Here is a 17,748-nt window from a genome sequence, read left to right on the forward strand (position 1 = left end):
GATGCATTACCTTTAAGATTAAATGTAAAAATGCCAGGATTTATTGAGGCTTGGAGTAAGGAAGACTCAAAACTAGATCTTCTGCTGATTTTGCATGAGCCTCCAGGTTGCTGATGCAGGAGACTGGGTTCATGATAGTGAAAGCACTACTGGAATGATAGCAGGGAGGTGTCACAGGTGTTGGTGAAGCCCTGCAATGGCATTGTCGGAAGATACTCAGAAGCCTTCTTTGACCTTATGGGTTCAACTGGAAGCTATTGTATGAAGCTGGGGGACTCATGCAAAAACAGGAGAGGGAAAAGACTGGAGTTAGTCTTTTCTAATCTGAAGGTATTGTAGTAATCTTGCTTTTCTTGTCTTCAGTTACTTAGATTGTATTTTGATTAGTTCATGTCATACAGGTTTGGGACCTGCAGAACTGAAGTTAAAGAAAGAAACCACCTCAGTACGACAGCACCTTTGATTTTTTTATGTAGAACTTAATTCAGTCTTTCTTATTGTAATTCCAATGTCAATCTCTTTTCCTCCCATCTAGGCCATGTGTTTACACAATGGGATCGCCAATAAATAACAGAGCCCTCTTTCCATGCCAAGAACCACCAATTGCCTTGTCAACATGGCAAGCCTCAGTTCGAACAGCTGCAGGCTTTGTTGTGTTAATGAGTGGTGAAAACTCAGCAGAACCCGTCCAGCTTCGAGAAGGTGAAATACATTTTTCAAGGCAAATTATTTTCCATACTTTTATAATTAAAAACCAAGCTTGGTAAATAAGTCATTTGTGAAAGAATGAAGTTCGTAGCCTTAAAAACATTTCCATGTCTCTCTGTAATCTCCATGTCATTCTGTGGAAAAGTTACCTGCTCAAGGCCTCAGGATAACTTCATAAGTATTTGAAGTATCTATATTTCTGCATTTCACTGTGTTGCTTTTTTCTCCTTCTGTATTTCCAAACCTAGATTTAATTTTTCATAAATTGGCTTTATTTTAATCACAGTGTACTTGAGTTTTGTAGATGCAAACCCTATCAGGCTCTCAACAACTTCAGGCCTTGTTAGATAACTATCTTCCAGTTTTAGTTCTCCAGTCTGAGTGTAGTTCAGCATGTGATTAGAAGCAGCCATTGTGCCATATCTGTTGCCTGGAATACATGGAATATCTGAAGAATATCTGGTCAGTGCCCTGAAAATCTGATCTCTGTGGGTGTTTTTGGCATTGATAAAACATACCTTTTTCAACAGTAAGCAAACAAGGATTTCTTCTGTTCGTTATACTTTATTATCTAAATGTCTTTCTGCACAGAGAAGGAAGTTTTTAAAGCTTGTGTAAGTTCTACATAAAATGAAGTGGATCTTGTTCTTACGAGTTTTGATATAATCTGTCAAACTGGGTCAGTATTTTCTAGTGTGAGTAGTTCTGATGAGATATAGCATGTAAGAAAAGGTTAGAATTAAACTTTTCTGGGAATAAATGTCTTGTTCCCCTTTAAATAGGCAGGTTTATTCTTGAGCAGAAAAAAAAGAGAAAGTCTCTTGATTTGAGAATCATCAGTTAATCCATTTTCATGGAATTGTCTGGTTATATTTGGCCATATATGGGACCTCTTTCAAGGTCTGTCTCTGCTGCTGAAATATGGAAAACTGCTATGATGAGCTGCCCAGTTCTCTTGGAGAATAATACTTTCCTGTCTCAGAATAAAGAAAGCAAGGACCCTCTTGACTTCAGACTAGGATAGCTTTTCCATTCGTCTTTAACTAGTTTAATGAGAGACCCTAATTTTCTTGCTTACATACAGCTGGAAATGAAAAACTAGCAAGCTGTTTGGAATTGTAAAAATTTACAAAACCAATACAGAGGCAAAAAGGGAAAGGAGTAATATTCTGAGGAATTTTTTAAAGTCCAAGTAAACCCAAGATTTTAGTGCTAATCTGAGGCTTTGGATAAATTCTTAATGAATCCAGGAATAAAAATTCATGAGTTTAATTAATAGCACCTCTAAGATTTAAAAAGTTTAAAAATGTTCTGTTGTTTTAAATAACCTGTCCACACAGATGTTGTTGTTTGGCAATTCTGGAAGGTATATGAAATGTATCCATCTTAAAATTTTGTCTTTACGCACCAGAAAGCCTTCCAGGGTAGCCTCAATTTAAGTAAGTTTGCCAAGTTTTTTATATACAGTATGCTATTACTAGTGCTGCATATTTATAATATCATACATAACTGGACAATTAAAAAAATCTATTTTTAAAAAATGCAATTTATTGGAATGAGTTAGCATTTTGGTAAGCAGTTGTGAATAAATTTATTTTGAATAGAATTACAAATTAGCTGAATTTTTTTTTTTCCTTTAAAAGTTGTATTTAAAACCAGTGGACAGGCAGACAGTACGAGAACACCAATCTAAGTTGATTCCTTCAAGCTTTTAGAGATCTGCATCCTGCTTCACGGACACACATCTCTACATGTACGGATCCAGTGATCCAGTGCATAGCTGGGCTAGATGTACTCTTATATGCAGATTCCTCATTTACCACTTGTATTTGCAGGTTTTAGCAAGAGTCTGTTTCCTCCCATATGTGCCATTTTTGCATTCTGCCTTTTACAAAACTGTGGTTGATCCTGTCATTTGAAATAGAGGGAGCCCAGGTTTGTTTGAAAATAGTGATAGATACTTACACAAATAGAAATGGTAACTATTTGAGTATGACCAAAAGTACTTAAAATACCTTGCATTCTTTATGGAGTACTTAGAGAAGTTGATCAGAAAAATGCAATTATTAATACCCTTTGGGAGAAAGCTTGATGGGGAGCACTACATGTGTGTGTAATGTGAGCCATTTAAACATCAGATTTATTTTTCTACATTTGTCAGTTTTACTTTCCTTCAGCATGTCCTATATACTTTCATTCTATGTACTATAATACATAGAAGCTGCAAATACATTTAGTCACAAGCACCTTTCTATTTGTTGAATTCATATTCAAGAAGTAAATATTCAGCCATTAAATGTGAAACAGACTGGCTTGCTTTTTCTGTGGTTACTCTACTACTGTGTAATCCTTGATCTTGTTTTGACACCTGCACTGTGAGTGAGGAGTACACTGGTAAAAAAACCAGAGTGCTAGAAGAACCACTGCTCCTGCGATGTAGTTAGCAGCAGCAACCTTTGCTGCTAACTATACTACTGTTTCCTTTGCTTGTGCTCCTCACTGTCCACAAGGTGAAAGAAAAGAGTGCTGTACTTGTGTTGGTTGATCTCCAGGATGTATCAGGGTCTGCAGCATGGGAGTTGAGAGCTTGTCATGTGCTACTCATCCCTCTGACCCAGTGCTGAACTAATGCTCTGGCATGAATGTGAGGGAGATCTATGGGGAGTTCTGGTTTTCAGATGAGATCAAAAAATCACTACAAGTCACAAAAGAGTTTCTGAAAGCTGGACCTTTCAGAAACTAGTCCTGGTGCTCCAGCCATAGAGTAGTTTTTACATAACTACTTATTTAGCTGTATGTTTATATATTAGCACTAGCTAATATATAAATTAGTATATCTGTTGCTGTTGGGCTATTTCTCCTTTTCTGTAGAGATAGTCGAACTTTGTGGGTTTTAGTAAATAGTAAACTTCAGCTGTATTTTGTGGTGTTTGTGTAAGTGCAAACTATTTGACAAAAAATATACTGGTAAGTAAAAATGTTCATAATGTCCTTGCATCTGGTATTAACAGATATATCTTTGGCATTTTTTCAGTTATAATGAACTCTATAAGACTCAAACAATTCTAGCGATCTCAAAGATAGCTGGATGCATTAAAAAATCTAGGAAGTAATTACATCATTCTTCATTATTATTTCAAGTAGGAGAAATAAACGATCTTTAAATTGTTCTTTTGCACAATTATAAATAGATTAAAATTCCTGCTCTTGTTAAATATTTGCATGGAAAGTTTTTCACTTTTAACTCATAGAATAGGTGATTGTTTCTGCACGATTAGTGCAGTTATGACACAATAGATTTGCTTTTCAAAACTGAAAAAAAAAATTCAGAATTACAGGTAGGGAAAATAACAAAATGTTTTGAATATATTATAATTGCCTAAAAGAATTATGTGCAAGAATCGAGTTGTTTTAAAATTACATTACAAGTACAAGGTCTGGGGTGATCTACTTTTATTTTTCCCATGGACTAATCCCAGCCCAACCTTTTGTTTTTCCCAATGTGTTCTCACTTAGTCTGAAGATGTTTTTATGGTACAAAATGCCATGTTTGGTAAAGAAAACCACGTTTCAGCTGCACTGTTTTCTGTTATCCTAGAGATGGAGCTGTCTCCAAGGCTGACACTGAAAAGCACAATGCAGCCAGAGGATGGGGAGAGCAGCAAAAAGGAGTTGAGTGAGCTTATGATCCCAATCTATGTGCTGGGATAGATCATAGGATACAGATGAAGGAAAAACAAAACAAAGTCCACTGACGTGAAAACAGTGTAAGGAAGGAAGTGAAGTTATGGGAGAGTTCAGGCTGGGAGACAATCTTATCAGTAGTGAGAGAAGACACAAGGTTACTTGAGTTAGTTGAGCTGTCTTTGAGACAATGCTTCATGGTTCTCTCCAGAGGGAACTTCTGCCAGCAAAAAGACCTTTTCAGTCACTGATCAGCAAAGGCACTGTTTTCCAACCTGAAGGATTCTATGGGAGAACTCACTTGTCATGCCCATGCATGTGATTTCAGTCAACAACTGTAGGATAAATATGTAGGTATTCTACATAGTTCTTGACATCAAAAAGCACTGCAGGAAGTGGACTGAGCCCTGGGTAGATATGCAGAGACATTATAAAACTTGGATCTTGCTCTAGGAGGATCCATAGATCCACGTGATTTCTAAAATCCTTGCAAAGTAAAACGGGCTTTGGTACCTTCACTCTTTTTGCATTAGGTCAGCTCTAAATATTCTTCTCCTTGCTAATTTGTATAGATTTCTGAATGCAGTACATGCTGTTTTTCTCTCTGGACTGCTAATCTGATTGCCTTGCCTTTTAGACATTTTGTTCAAGCTGTTTGTGGACTGTTTTTTAGGGAAAAAAACTATCTTGCTTGCTCTAGCCTGTCTTACTAAACTTGTTTCTCACTGTAACACTCTCTGATCTCTACCTAGCAAGCCAACACCCTTTCCTTTTAGACAATCTCACGGTTGTGAGAGCCTTCTCCTTTATACCTCGTGCCATTTGGAACACTTTTCTATAACTGCTTTTTGACTTCCATTCTTTTTTCAGAACATAGTTGAAAACATATGACAGTTTTTCAATTACAACTTTCTCCAATGTTATTTAATTCTTAAGTTTTTACAATTAACATAACTACATGGAGCTTTTAGTAATGCTTTATAGCATTTAGATGTAACACTAAGTGCAGAACCACTGAACCTTGTCCTGTATGTATGTAAGTTAATGGCAAAGTTGTTACTAACTACAATCTGTGTAGGCTTGGGCCTTTAGCATAGTGTCTATCAATGACACTCTGTACATCGGGAATTTGGTATTCTGAAATAATATGTTGTTGCTGCTGTGGATGACCTTTTTCTCTCAAGGTGGAATTTGCTTGTCTTGGCTTATTTGTAACTTTGTTAAGTTAATAATAATAAAAAAGCAAAAGGCGGAGTGAAATTTGGCAAAGTTATCCTCCTTATTCTTAATGTGTTTGGAGCAAATAAGTCCATTCTGCTGACATACTAACAGGAGCTTAGGAAAATTACAGGAGTAATATATGTTCACCTGACAATACTGACAAAAGGTTTTTGATGGATGTTGCCTAAAGTGGAATGGGGTGAAGGAGTATAAGTGGTTTCTAGTGCACATAAGAGGCAAAGACTTTATCTGCCTCCCAGAAGACTTCACAAATGGTATTGCTTTGTCATACTAAATAGGAGGTGGTAAACTTGTCGAGGCTAAACTAAAGATTTTTTTCTTTGTCCTTCCTTTGGACAGCCTGACCTTCTTAGGTCATTAAGGTAGGAAATCAAGTGATGCTTTGTAGTAGTTGTCTATTTCCTTTCCTCTGTGCCTTGTGGTTTCCACTTAGTTGTGTTTTTTTTCTTTTTTTTTCCCTTTTGGTAGTGTATCATAGTCCTAGTCAGAGTACTTTTGCAAAAGAACAAGTACTAAGGTTCTCTCAAAATAACTGAAGTTTGTATGTTTTCACGTTGCCCTAGCTACAGTTATTTGCACATGATTCATCAGATTGTAACTCATGCTAGGCTCACTTCAAGATAATGAATCTGCTAGTATGGTGTAGTAACTGTATTATGACCATACATTAATACATGGATGTGATTCTTAAGCTATATCCTTTTTAAAGGGACAAACAGAAAATCTAAGCAACGTTTGTATTAATGAAAAGTATGCTGTTCTAAAACATCCACCTTATAAAAATGTGTTGGTACATACAATAATCCTATGCCATACTCCTTGTCTCCCCACATTCTCTTCCCATAATGATAGAACTTAGCATATTTTTACCTTCTAATAGATTCTTGTCTTGTTTTAGCACCTTCATGGGGTAACATGACCAAGTTGCTGACTTAGGCAATATCTCATCCGTGTCTCAGCTTTGATTTCTTACTGCCTGGTTGATATGTTATGTACCTCAAATAGCCAGGTCCAATTCACAAACATTAGTGTTATTTGTTAGAACTTGCCTATCAGTTTGGTACTGCTCAGAACACAAAGGAAGGGTTTTGGGTTGTGTGAAATAATAACACAGACAGGACAAAGTCATAAGACAGTAGATACAAGGCTGAAAGACTTAAATTTTAATATTTTGTATTTAAAGGTGTTACTAGATTTCATGTCTGATGTAATTCTTGGGTAGTGACAGTACATTCATGTTAAGCTGCATTAATAACATCCCACCTATGGATGATTTATTTACAGGTAAAGACGTCAGCAGAAAGAGCAAAGTTGTAGGTGTAAGTAGACAGAACACAGAATCCGTGGTGGTTACATACAACTGTTCTTATGTTTCTCAATGCAATTATTTTTATTTCCTCCACAAAAATACCAGGATGTAAGGTGGGAGGTTTGGCCCAAAATGTCAAGTACATGAAAATGCCAAGTACCTAACATGTGCTGTAAGACTCATGAGTCTGTACAAATGTTCTTTTGTTTACAGGTATCTTGAGCTGGTACTATTATGTGTCTATGCCAATGCCAGCATCCACCTTCACTATTGCTGTGGGGTGCTGGCAGGAAGTTAAACAGCAGTCCTTCAAACAAAAGGCTGCTGTTGGAACAAACACTGATTTTGCCTTGCCATCATCACAAACTGATTTAAGGTTGGTGTTTATAATATTATTGAAAATTTAGATATATGGGTAGCATTTCCATTTATTCTGTGGAATGTGAAAATGAGTCATATTGGCACAGGAATCAAAGTAGAACTTGTTTAATCTGAACAGAAAAATCTTGACAGGAAAATAATTCCAAAGGCATTATTTCATGGGAGTGGTTCTTTTTATGTGTTGCTACTTAGTGAGCAACAGGGTTTGTAAATTCCACTGTCTGCTAGATTTGTATCCTGTATACTTAACACTTTGCTGCAGCAATGCCAGGTGCTGTCTTGTTTCTTAAGATACTTGACTCAGTCCATTCTGGATAGCTAATGACTCCTACTATAATATTGCCTACTTTTTTTGTTCTGCTCCAGTCTCATTGCCCAGTTAGAGCTGGCCTGTGCAATGGTTTGCCTGGGATGACATGTAATGACCAGATAAATGAAAGATCTAGTACAGTGGTCCCATAAAATAGAGTTAGACCAATGATTCCTAACTGATTTTGACCAAACTAGTAGAAATGTAATTATTTTGAACACATCTATTCCTTCTCCCAGTTTAGTTAAAACTCATTAAGTTTGAATTATGAACGAGTGGTAGATGAGCAGAACAATATATGCCTGAAAATAAGATTTGAAGATAGAAAAGTTTCTGGAAAAATATCATTTGCTTTCACATGTATTCACCTTAGTTTGCAGAAGTCTCAGATATGGGACTTGATTTCCTCATATATTACTCTCAGCTTTTCAGATTCATATCATAGCACCACAGAACAACCCAAGTTGTAATGGACCTTGAAAGTTCATCTGGTCCATTCTTTCATGGGAAGGAGCTTAGATAAAGATATCTAACACCCATTTACCCTTGTCTTGGCCATGCGGCTCCTTGTGAAGAGAGCGACTCTATGCCCTTTGTAGATGCCCTTCAAGTACTGAAACACTGTGATGAGATTCTCTTTCCTCTTCCCTGGAAAGGCCTAGCTCCTTCTGTCTTTCCTCACAGGGCAGGTTCTGCAGCCCTTTGTTCATTTTTGTGTCTTCCTTGAATTGTGAGGCCCAGCAGGAGAGGCGCTGCTCCCGTGGGCGCTGCCCGACGAGCTGTGCTCGGGGTGTGCTGATCCTCTCTGTCCCTGTCTGCCAGCGGTGCTGATCCTCTCTGTCCCTGTCTGCCACCAGTGCTGATCTGCTCTGTCCCTGTCTGCCACCAGTGCTGATCTGCTCTGTCTCTGTCTGCCAGCGGTGCTGATCCGCTCTGTCCCTGTCTGCCACCAGTGCTGATCTGCTCTGTCCCTGTCTGCCACCAGTGCTGATCCTCTCTGTCCCTGTCTGCCACCAGTGCTGATCCTCTCTGTCCCTGTCTGCCAGCGGTGCTGATCCGCTCTGTCCCTGTCTGCCAGTGGTGCTGATCCTCTCTGTCCCTGTCTGGAAGTGGTGCTGATCCGCTCTGTCCCTGTCTGCCACCAGTGCTGATCCTCTCTGTCCCTGTCTGCCAGCGGTGCTGATCCTCTCTGTCCCTGTCTGCCAGCGGTGCTGATCCTCTCTGTCCCTGTCTGCCACCAGTGCTGATCCTCTCTGTCCCTGTCTGCCAGCGGTGCTGATCCTCTCTGTCCCTGTCTGCCACCAGTGCTGATCCTCTCTGTCCCTGTCTGCCACCAGTACTGATCCTCTCTGTCCCTGTCTGCCAGCGGTGCTGATCTGCTCTGTCCCTGTCTGCCAGCGGTGCTGATCTGCTCTGTCCCTGTCTGCCACCAGTGCTGATCTGCTCTGTCCCTGTCTGCCAGCGGTGCTGATCCTCTCTGTCCCTGTCTGCCACCAGTGCTGATCCTCTCTGTCCCTGTCTGCCAGCCCAGGGCCCAGGGTCCCTGTCTGCCAGAGCCCCTGCAGCTGCAGCCCAGACCCTGATTGGCCTCATAGCTGCAGTGCCACCCATGACTCATGGTCAGGAGATTTTCCCCTGAACCTCCACATCCCTTTCAGCAAGGCTGCTCCCCAGATGGGCGGGTCACAGCCTGTGCTGGGCCCTGTGGTGGTGCCACCCCAGGTGCAGGCTGTGCCCTTGTCTCTGCTGCACCTCGCACTGCTCTGGCCAGCCCCACCCTTTCAGCCTGTACAGGTGTCTGAGATTCCCCTCCCTTCTGATGTGTCGACCTCAACTGCTAACCTGGTGAGGGTGCTTTCAAATCCATCAGATGAAGATGTTGAACAGTGTGGGGCCCAACACAATTTCTTGGGGAACTCCACATGTGACAAGCTGGCAGCCTTAGTGAAAACCACTGATCACCACTCTCTGAGTGTGGCCTGTGCATCAGTTTTTGCACCCATCTTGCAGACCACCCATCCAGTTTGTATGTTGCCTGTTTGTCTGTGGCCAATGGTTTGCAAAAGTCCGGGCAAACAAGGTCCAGTACTCTTCCCACATCAACAGGAATTGTTGTTTTATTGTAGAAGGTGATTTGGGTTATAAAAGTTTTTATATATTTAACTTCATTATTTATTAATTTATTTAACTTTATTATTTAAGTGTTTAACATTTTCGTGTTACTCAGTTTGAAACTTTGCTGGAAAAATACTTGTCTTTTAGACAGCTGTTTTGAAAAATACTTTGTTAGCACTAAGACAGTGGAACTAGTGAGACTTTGGAACTTGAGGACTTAAAATGGATGTTTTTGTTGGAATTTAAAATTAAATTATTCTAATGGTTTGCAGCTTGACCGATTTTGGTTAAAAATGCCAATTAATCTTGAGAAAAAAAATTTCATACTTTACATAGGATGATTAAGAAATATCCATTCTAATTTTGAAATAATTTATAGGTTTGATGAGCTTCTAGAAATTGCTTTGTGTTTCTTTCTTTGCTGCTTATATGTTTATAATATGACTGCCTCTGCAAGAATAAGCTGAAGATGTATTCCTTTCCAAAATACAGCACATTTGGTTATAGGAATTTATTTATTTATTTATTTATTATTAATTATTAATTTATTTATTGATTTTGGTGCAGAAGATTGGCTCGGTGTTGATAGAATGTTAGGCATGTGTCTCAGATAAGATAGTGGAGATAAAGTCTAGGGTAGCAGGAAAAGAAAGGAATTCTGAAAGAAGCTGTTGAAATATGTAATGTAATTTGTGTCCAGGTGCCAGTGAGTTTTACCTGTAATGCAATTTGTCTCCAGGTGCCAGTAAGTTTTACTTGTAATGTAATTTGTATCCAGGTGCCAGTGAGTTTGACCTAAGGAGGCTGTATCAAAGTAAATGTTAAATGGAGCTGTGATGTTTATAACTTTTTATATCCTTGTGGTCATTAAAGAATTGGCAATCTTTATAAGAGATATGGTGCTAGCTTTCATGTTCCTGCCTAATCTCAACTCTGATAATGAAATGGAAAGTGACATTGTTTTAGAGTAGAAATATACTAGATTAAACCACCCTTAAAAAAAAATTGTGTGCAATGGATGTGGATTCTTTGCATATGTAGTCAATGAAAGGACATAGAGTCCACTTCTTTGACAGAAAGGTGCTAGAGTGTTAATACTTCAGCCAAATCTCATCCTTTTCTACATGTCATCATTTTGTTTTCTGTGTCAGCACAATCTTCCAAGCATAAGTGCTTTGGGCAATGCTAGGTACTTTGCCTGTCGAGGCATAGTAGAACTAGATTACTTAAACTGGAGTTTCAAACCAAGGAGAGGCTGTGCACTGGAGAGAACATAGGCTAACAGGTGAAAACATGACACTGATTTCTGTTTAGATAAGAATCTATTTGGGCAGATAACTTATTGTGAAGGTATATGATTCAGTGTTTAGAAAGGATTTGATTTACCCCTCCTTTCTTCCTGCTAGAGCTCTAAATATCCTGTAAAAGTTCTATAAAGTAAGGTTGGCCTTATGTGGTACTATTGAATGTCTAGCATGATAGGCCTAAACTGGGTTTTTTTACTTAATAATAATAAAAAAAATTACTTGAAGCTTTTGGAGAATTTTAGTAAGAACAACAAGAGAAAAAAATCCCTCCTGGAATTACATTGCAATTGAACCTAAAATACTTGTATTAATGTTATGTTAATATGCATAGAATTTTATTTTCATAGCCAAGTTTGAATAGGAATTTTCTGAGTAAATATTTTTGTATTCTTATTAGTTCTCTTTACATATATTTTGAGCACTTATTCTTTTGATGCATATCTGTTATAAAAACAGGGTGTGACTAGTCTCTCACTTTAGTTATGAGTTCTACTCAGATGTAGTAATGAGTGTTTCAAAGTGCTACATGTGTGAACTGGGTGAGAGTGCAAGTCAACTGATTCTATGGAAATTAATTCTGTCATTCTGATATCTAGAGAATATCCTTGTCTTAGCATAGTTAGTTGTGCACATTTCTGATAACGCAATTAAGTATTGTTTTGTTTTGTTTCGTATTTTCAGGTGGCATGAAGAAATCTGTGGTCATGTGGAATATCCCTGCCGTTTCCAAAATCCTGCTGCCAGGTTGCAAGCAGTCATTCCCTATAGAGTCTTTGCTCCCTGGTGCCTTATGGAAAGTTGTGAAGAGTATTTGCTTCAGCTAGTTCCTCAGTGCCTCTCTGCTGCTTATGCCACACTGGGTACCCACCCCTTTTCCAGGCTTGATATTCTGATAGTTCCTTCCAACTTTTCCAGCCTGGGAATGGCTAGGTAAAGAAACTTATTAGTATTCAATCTGCTGTATTTTGTTAGACTCTTTCTTACCAGCTAGTTAACAGTGTCAAGTTGCTGTCAATATAAAGTTGCTGAGCTATTTTTCTTAAACCAAACTTAAAACTCTTGTTCCGACTTCATGTGAGTAGGTTTGTTTGCCTCCTTTGCAACCTTAAATTTTAGTTTTTACAGGGCATAGGGAAGGGAAATATAAGCTTATTAGAAATGCGGGTGTAAATTTTTACATTTGTCAAATGGAAGTTCTTTAGTTGTTTCTGTTGATCTAAATACTTGATGTCATTGTCTTGTTTTCTTTTGGCATTGATTTTAGCCTTATATTTTTGACAGAATAGTAGTATGTTAAAATCCAAATCTAGGGTTTCTTCACAAGCATTTCCAAAGTGTGGGTTTCTAGTCAAACACTTATTTTCAGAAGCTGAAGGCAAATAGTAAGGATTATATTATCAAGTTTTCATGGAATTGTGAAGGTTTTCAAGTCCGTCCAGGTACCAAGCCTGTCCAGGTACCTCTGAATGGCATCTGTTCCCTCCAGCAATTTGACTGTACCACTCAGATTGGTGTCATCAGCAAACTGGCTGTGTGCATGTGATCCCATTGTCTGTGTCTGTTAAAAATATACTGAACAGTGCCAGTTCCATTACTGACCCCTGAGGATACCACTCATCACTGTTCTCCTCTTGGACAATGAGTCATTCACTGCAACCCTTTTGAGTGTGACCATCCAACCAATTCCTTATCCACTGAGTGGTCCTTCAATAAAATCTGTATCCATTTTAGAGACAAAGATATTGTGCAGGACAGTGTCCAATGCTTTTCATTCAAGTAGATGACATCAGTTTCTTTTCCCTTGTCCACCACTGTTGTAACCCCATCTTAGAAAGCCACCAAACTTCTCAGGCATGATTTGTCAGTAGTACAGCCATGTTGGCTGTCACCAATCACCGCTTTATCTTTGATGTGCCTTGGCATAGTTTCCAGAAGGATCTGCTCCATGCTTTTGCTGGACCTTGAGTAGAGACTGGCTGGCCTGTAGTTCCCCAGGTCATCCTTCTGTACCTTTCTAAAAATGGGGGTTGTATTTCCTTTTCCAGTCACTGAGAACTTCACTGATGCAAATAAGATCATGGCCTTACAGGCCATATTTGTTCCCCATGCTGCATGCACTAGCATGGAGGCTTTTAAGCTGGGCCCTTGAGGAAACTCACTTATTGGCTGAAATTCTTTTGTTGTGGTCTTCAGGTGCCCTTGTGCTGACCTGTGACCTCTCTCCAGGCTCTGGGCATCAAATGAGTGGGGTGGATTGAGGTTCCCCTTCCCCAGCAATTTTAGTTTAAAGCTATCTTCTCCAACCTGGCAAGCCTAGGTCTGAAGATGCTCTTACCCTTCTCTGACCAATGGACCCCATCACCAGGCCAGGTTTCACAAAGTGGGTCCCATGGTGAAACCAAGTCCTGGTGACTTTAACCAGTCTTATAACCTTTAGCTGATTGGACTGGCTGTTTCAAGCTGTAGACTTTTTTTCCTATATCTTTCCTCTTGCAATCCTCTTTTGGGTTAAAAGTCGAAAATTATGTTGGCACATTTACAATATTGTATAGGTTTTAGTAGAAGTTTACTTGCTTTTTTAATTTCATCTAGATCTAGAAAATGTAAAATTTTAGCATTCAGTCACCCTTCTCTGTCATATAAGGCTCGCTGCTTTCTAGATCCCTTTTGCTGGTTACTGAGTTTTCAATGATAGTTCTTCACTCAATGAAGACATCAAATTGGTTTGTGCACCTACCACAGGTTATCCAGTTCTTTGCCTGGTGGTTTGATTTGAAGTGCAGTGTGGTACTGTGTGCCATATTCTTGAAGCCATATGAAATTTGCTGCTGCTCAGCAGTCTTCTGTGACTTCAAAGGCATGGTACTAAAGGGTTGGCACAGGGCCTTGCTATAATTGGGAAAGAATCCAGCCATTTGACTTAGCTGTGAGATAAGAGCAGGGATCTGTGGAATCGTGAAAGGCAAGACACACAAATAGTTCTAAATGAAAGAGAAAGCAGACAGTGATGTCTGGGCCAAAATTACAGTACAGTACAGTAGGAGAAATCTTCATTATTTAGTTGTTGATATGCTATTGCTCTATGGGAAATTTTAGTGCCTTCTCTGCATGTACCTTTCCCAGAATTTATAGGAAAGAGGTACCTACAGGGAATTCTGTTGCAAAACCCTCTGACATTATCTGAGTCCAGACTATGTTTTCAGAGCACTATAATTGTGTTTTATTTGTGAAGGACATGAGAAAAAGCTGTGCTTTTATTCCCCTATGCTTCATCTAACCACTGTCAGTTCCAAGCAATTGATATCATTGAAAATAAGGATGAAAGAAGGGGTGTGCATATTTCCTGATGCCTGTCATTTAACAGTGCATCAAGCCAAACACATTCAAATTTTTTAAAATTTAACTAATGTAAGAACTAATTTAAGATGTTTAAATGTCAAGTTGTATTTGGGCAGGAGATTGTTAAGTGACTCATAATAGCTCATTTGTTCTTGTTGTATGTGATTTTTCCAATAGAAGCTTCTGTGTATATAGCAACTTAAATGGTTAATTCCTATGCATGCAATGATAATTGCCTAAATTGCTTAAGCTAACAATAAGCTGTGTGCAAATCCAGGTCAAAACCCACGCAAAGAAAAAAGAGTTAGCTATTACCTTGGGTTAAAAAGGTTGCTATAGTGTTTATTTTTTTATCTTCTAGTCTATCTGTAGCAGTACAAACATAATACAGCATGCCAGCACATAGAAGCTGTTGTTATGAGAACTCTAATTGGACTCCTGTCTACCAGGGTAGGAAACAGACATGAATTTTAGTAATTACCTGAAGTATTAGGGTTTTACAGCATTTGGTACTTTTCTTTGTTGCTCCATTAATTATACTTACTGTGTTTTTCGCATCTCAAAATGCTTCTTCTTATTTAGGAGAGATGTTTCCCCAACACATTAGATTGTGGTATGAAATTATGATAGGTCTTGCACAGAATTATCTAATTAGGTGTTTTGAACTGCCTATTTCAGTGGCAGCTACTGCGGGTCAGCTGCATTTCTCTTGAAGTCTGACAGATGCATTATGAGCAAAACCATAGTTGAAAGCATATTCATTGTACTTGTGTTTTCTGTTCATATTTTCCTGTGTTTTTAAATTTTCTATGGACTTCTCTATGGAAATATATTTATAGAGGAAATACAAAAATTATTTCCTCTTGCTTCCTGTAGATCTTTGAATATGGAGGGTTTAGTTTTGCACACTTTAATTTTACACTGTTTTAATTTAAGTGATTCTGTATAGTTTCTCCTAAATTCATGCTAGTAAAAGCATGATGTAGCCTACACATCTTTGTTGGTGATATTATGTTGAACTGTACAGAAATTAAAAGCATTGTGTGCCAAATTTAAGTAGCTTAAAAGCCTGAGATTCAATGCCTTCTCTAGAATGTTGAGAATCTCACAAACATGTAACAGCAGTTAGTTACCTAATTTTAAGTTCTTTCACTAGCAGAAGAGAGTGAATTGGAGTAAAAAGAATAGGGAAGTGTGTCAGATTACAAGGCCCTAGAGATTCTAATTAGGTTGTTTGTGGAAGAGATCCTTGACCATATACTGCATTGAAAGGTGCATGTCATTTATGCACTCAGAGAACTAAGAGGTTAAAATCAGATTAAAAGTAGCACTATGTTTTGATGCTGTTGATGATATGGTACTTCCTGATGGGTTGTTGGCCCCATTGGCATTTAAATATCAAAAGTATTTCACATTTGGAGATGCTCTCATATGAGCCAGCAGTTGCACATTAACAGAGCTGAAGGAAAGATTTCAGATGAAAAGTAGGGTATTCTGTGTATTCGCTGGTTGTTTGGGCTCTTGAAATCAGTTCACTCCCCATCCAGTTTTGTAGATCCCATTTGAAATCCTAGTGTTCAGACATCTCTTCTCACAATTCTTTTTTTCAGAACCTGAGGAGACTCTGAATTCCTTGTTCTTTTTCATTCCCTGAGGAAAAACATTATTTCAAATACAGAAACTCTAACTTTTAGTGCCGCCTGAGCCTGCACTTGAGACTTTGACTTTTCTTGCAGCATTTAACTATTTTAGCTTTTTCACAGTCACACCAATTCCTTGTGTTTTTGTGGTGTTAGAAACTGCTTAGCAGCTTTCTACTTCTTCAGAGCAAATGTGCTGATGTTTATTTTACTCTCCTGAGAACTGTAAGCCTTTGCATTCAGTTGAAATTCTCTTTTTGAAACAATGGTTTTTAAACTTTTGTTTCCAGCACACATTGTTTGAATAACGTAAGATTACCGCTTTTTCTGTTTGAATTAATGTATTAATGTACTAGTTTTGTACTAAGTGCTTATCCTTGTACCATGTATAAATAATCTTTCTAAGTGCATCACATTTTGCTGGGATCTAGAAGAGTATGATGAGGAAAGTGTCCTTTGGCATATACCACACTCCTAGTTTTTCCTGACACTCTTAGTACTAATAGTGACTATGGGATAGATGGACATCTGGTCTAATCTAGTTCATCTGTACTTACAGACAATTTTGCCCAGCTAAGCTAGTGGAACCAAAGAACTTCTGAGCAAAATTCTGACATGTTCAAAACAGGGTCCTAGTGTTAGATAATTTTAATTCTATTTAGGCTCTAAAATTAGTGGCCTTATTTTCAACTCTGCTGGACACCCTTGAAACCCAAATGGTGTTTGATGATGAGGATGCTTGGAATATTTATAAATCAGGTCTGCTGGCTAAATATGGATTTAGCAACCCAGCTTTAAATTCCTGTTCATAAAGATCTTACTCACTCTTCTCCTGTCATGCTAAAAAATTGTCTTTGGTACAGACACCTTTCTTCTTTGAAGAGAGAATATCTATTTCTTCAAAAAATGTTGTATCAGCAGAACTCTTGAGTCTTTCCAGTCTATGTCACCAAGGTTGTTAACTTCTTAAATTGAAAAGAGAGAAGGCTGAAGCAGCCTCTTTGATCAGTGCATCTGTAGCCATCATTTGTCTGTTCTGTATGTCTGCAGTGTTATGATGACAACTGATAAGCCCATAGAAAATCAGCCAGGACTGCTGGAAAACATTCAAATGTCAAAGTTAAATGTAAAACCTTTAATATTGTTCAGTCTTGCAGAACTGCATTTTACTATTTGATACTACTGTAAAAGCCTTTTCTGAGTCAATACAAATGTAGACACACTTTTTTGCAAATTTCCAGTTGTTTTAATTTGACAAAATATTCACAAGAGTAATCCTTTAACATTTGGACTATTTTTTGCATATCACTAGTTGGTTATCTGCACAGAAATAATCATGTACAAAAATATAAAGCAAAAACTAAAAATATGGTGGAAGAAAAATTGAGTCTTGGCTGTGATAGTGGTAAATCAGTATGTGGCTGTACAACATAGACATATGGACCTAGTGGCATTTAGAAGTTGCATGAATTGACACAAAGAGGTAACCAGGGCAACCATCACTTTGCAGCTGAAATGCAAAGAGTAGATTTATTTCATTGACCCACTAACAACATTGGGCAGAGACCCAGAGGAACACAGGCTCTGTTACGCTTAGTTCATCCCAGTGCAAAGAGACCCACAGCAGCACAGCCTCTGCTAGGCTTGGTTCGCCCGAGGGCACTGTGCGGTGCCTGCTGCCTGCCCCAATATATCTCATGCACACACTGCTCA

General features: G+C 38.5%; 1 protein-coding gene across 4 annotated transcripts in view; it reads left to right on the top strand.

Annotated features, from left to right (window-relative positions):
* AOPEP (aminopeptidase O (putative)) overlaps positions 1-17,748 on the top strand; it is a 185,159-nt gene that overhangs the window by 15,389 nt on the left and 152,022 nt on the right. For 3 of the 4 annotated variants that reach the window (XM_036403072.2, XM_036403070.2, XM_036403071.2), the window contains exons 3-5: positions 536-702; positions 7,157-7,319; positions 11,738-11,986. The exons of the other annotated variant lie outside the window; for it this stretch is intronic. In XM_036403072.2, coding sequence (XP_036258965.1) covers positions 536-702; positions 7,157-7,319; positions 11,738-11,986 — 579 coding nt within the window. The remainder of the gene's footprint in view (positions 1-535; positions 703-7,156; positions 7,320-11,737; positions 11,987-17,748) is intronic. 4 annotated transcript variants of the gene reach the window in all.

Source organism: Molothrus ater, chromosome Z, assembly GCF_012460135.2.
Source record: "Molothrus ater isolate BHLD 08-10-18 breed brown headed cowbird chromosome Z, BPBGC_Mater_1.1, whole genome shotgun sequence".
In the NCBI taxonomy this organism is placed as follows: Eukaryota; Metazoa; Chordata; class Aves; order Passeriformes; family Icteridae; genus Molothrus; species Molothrus ater.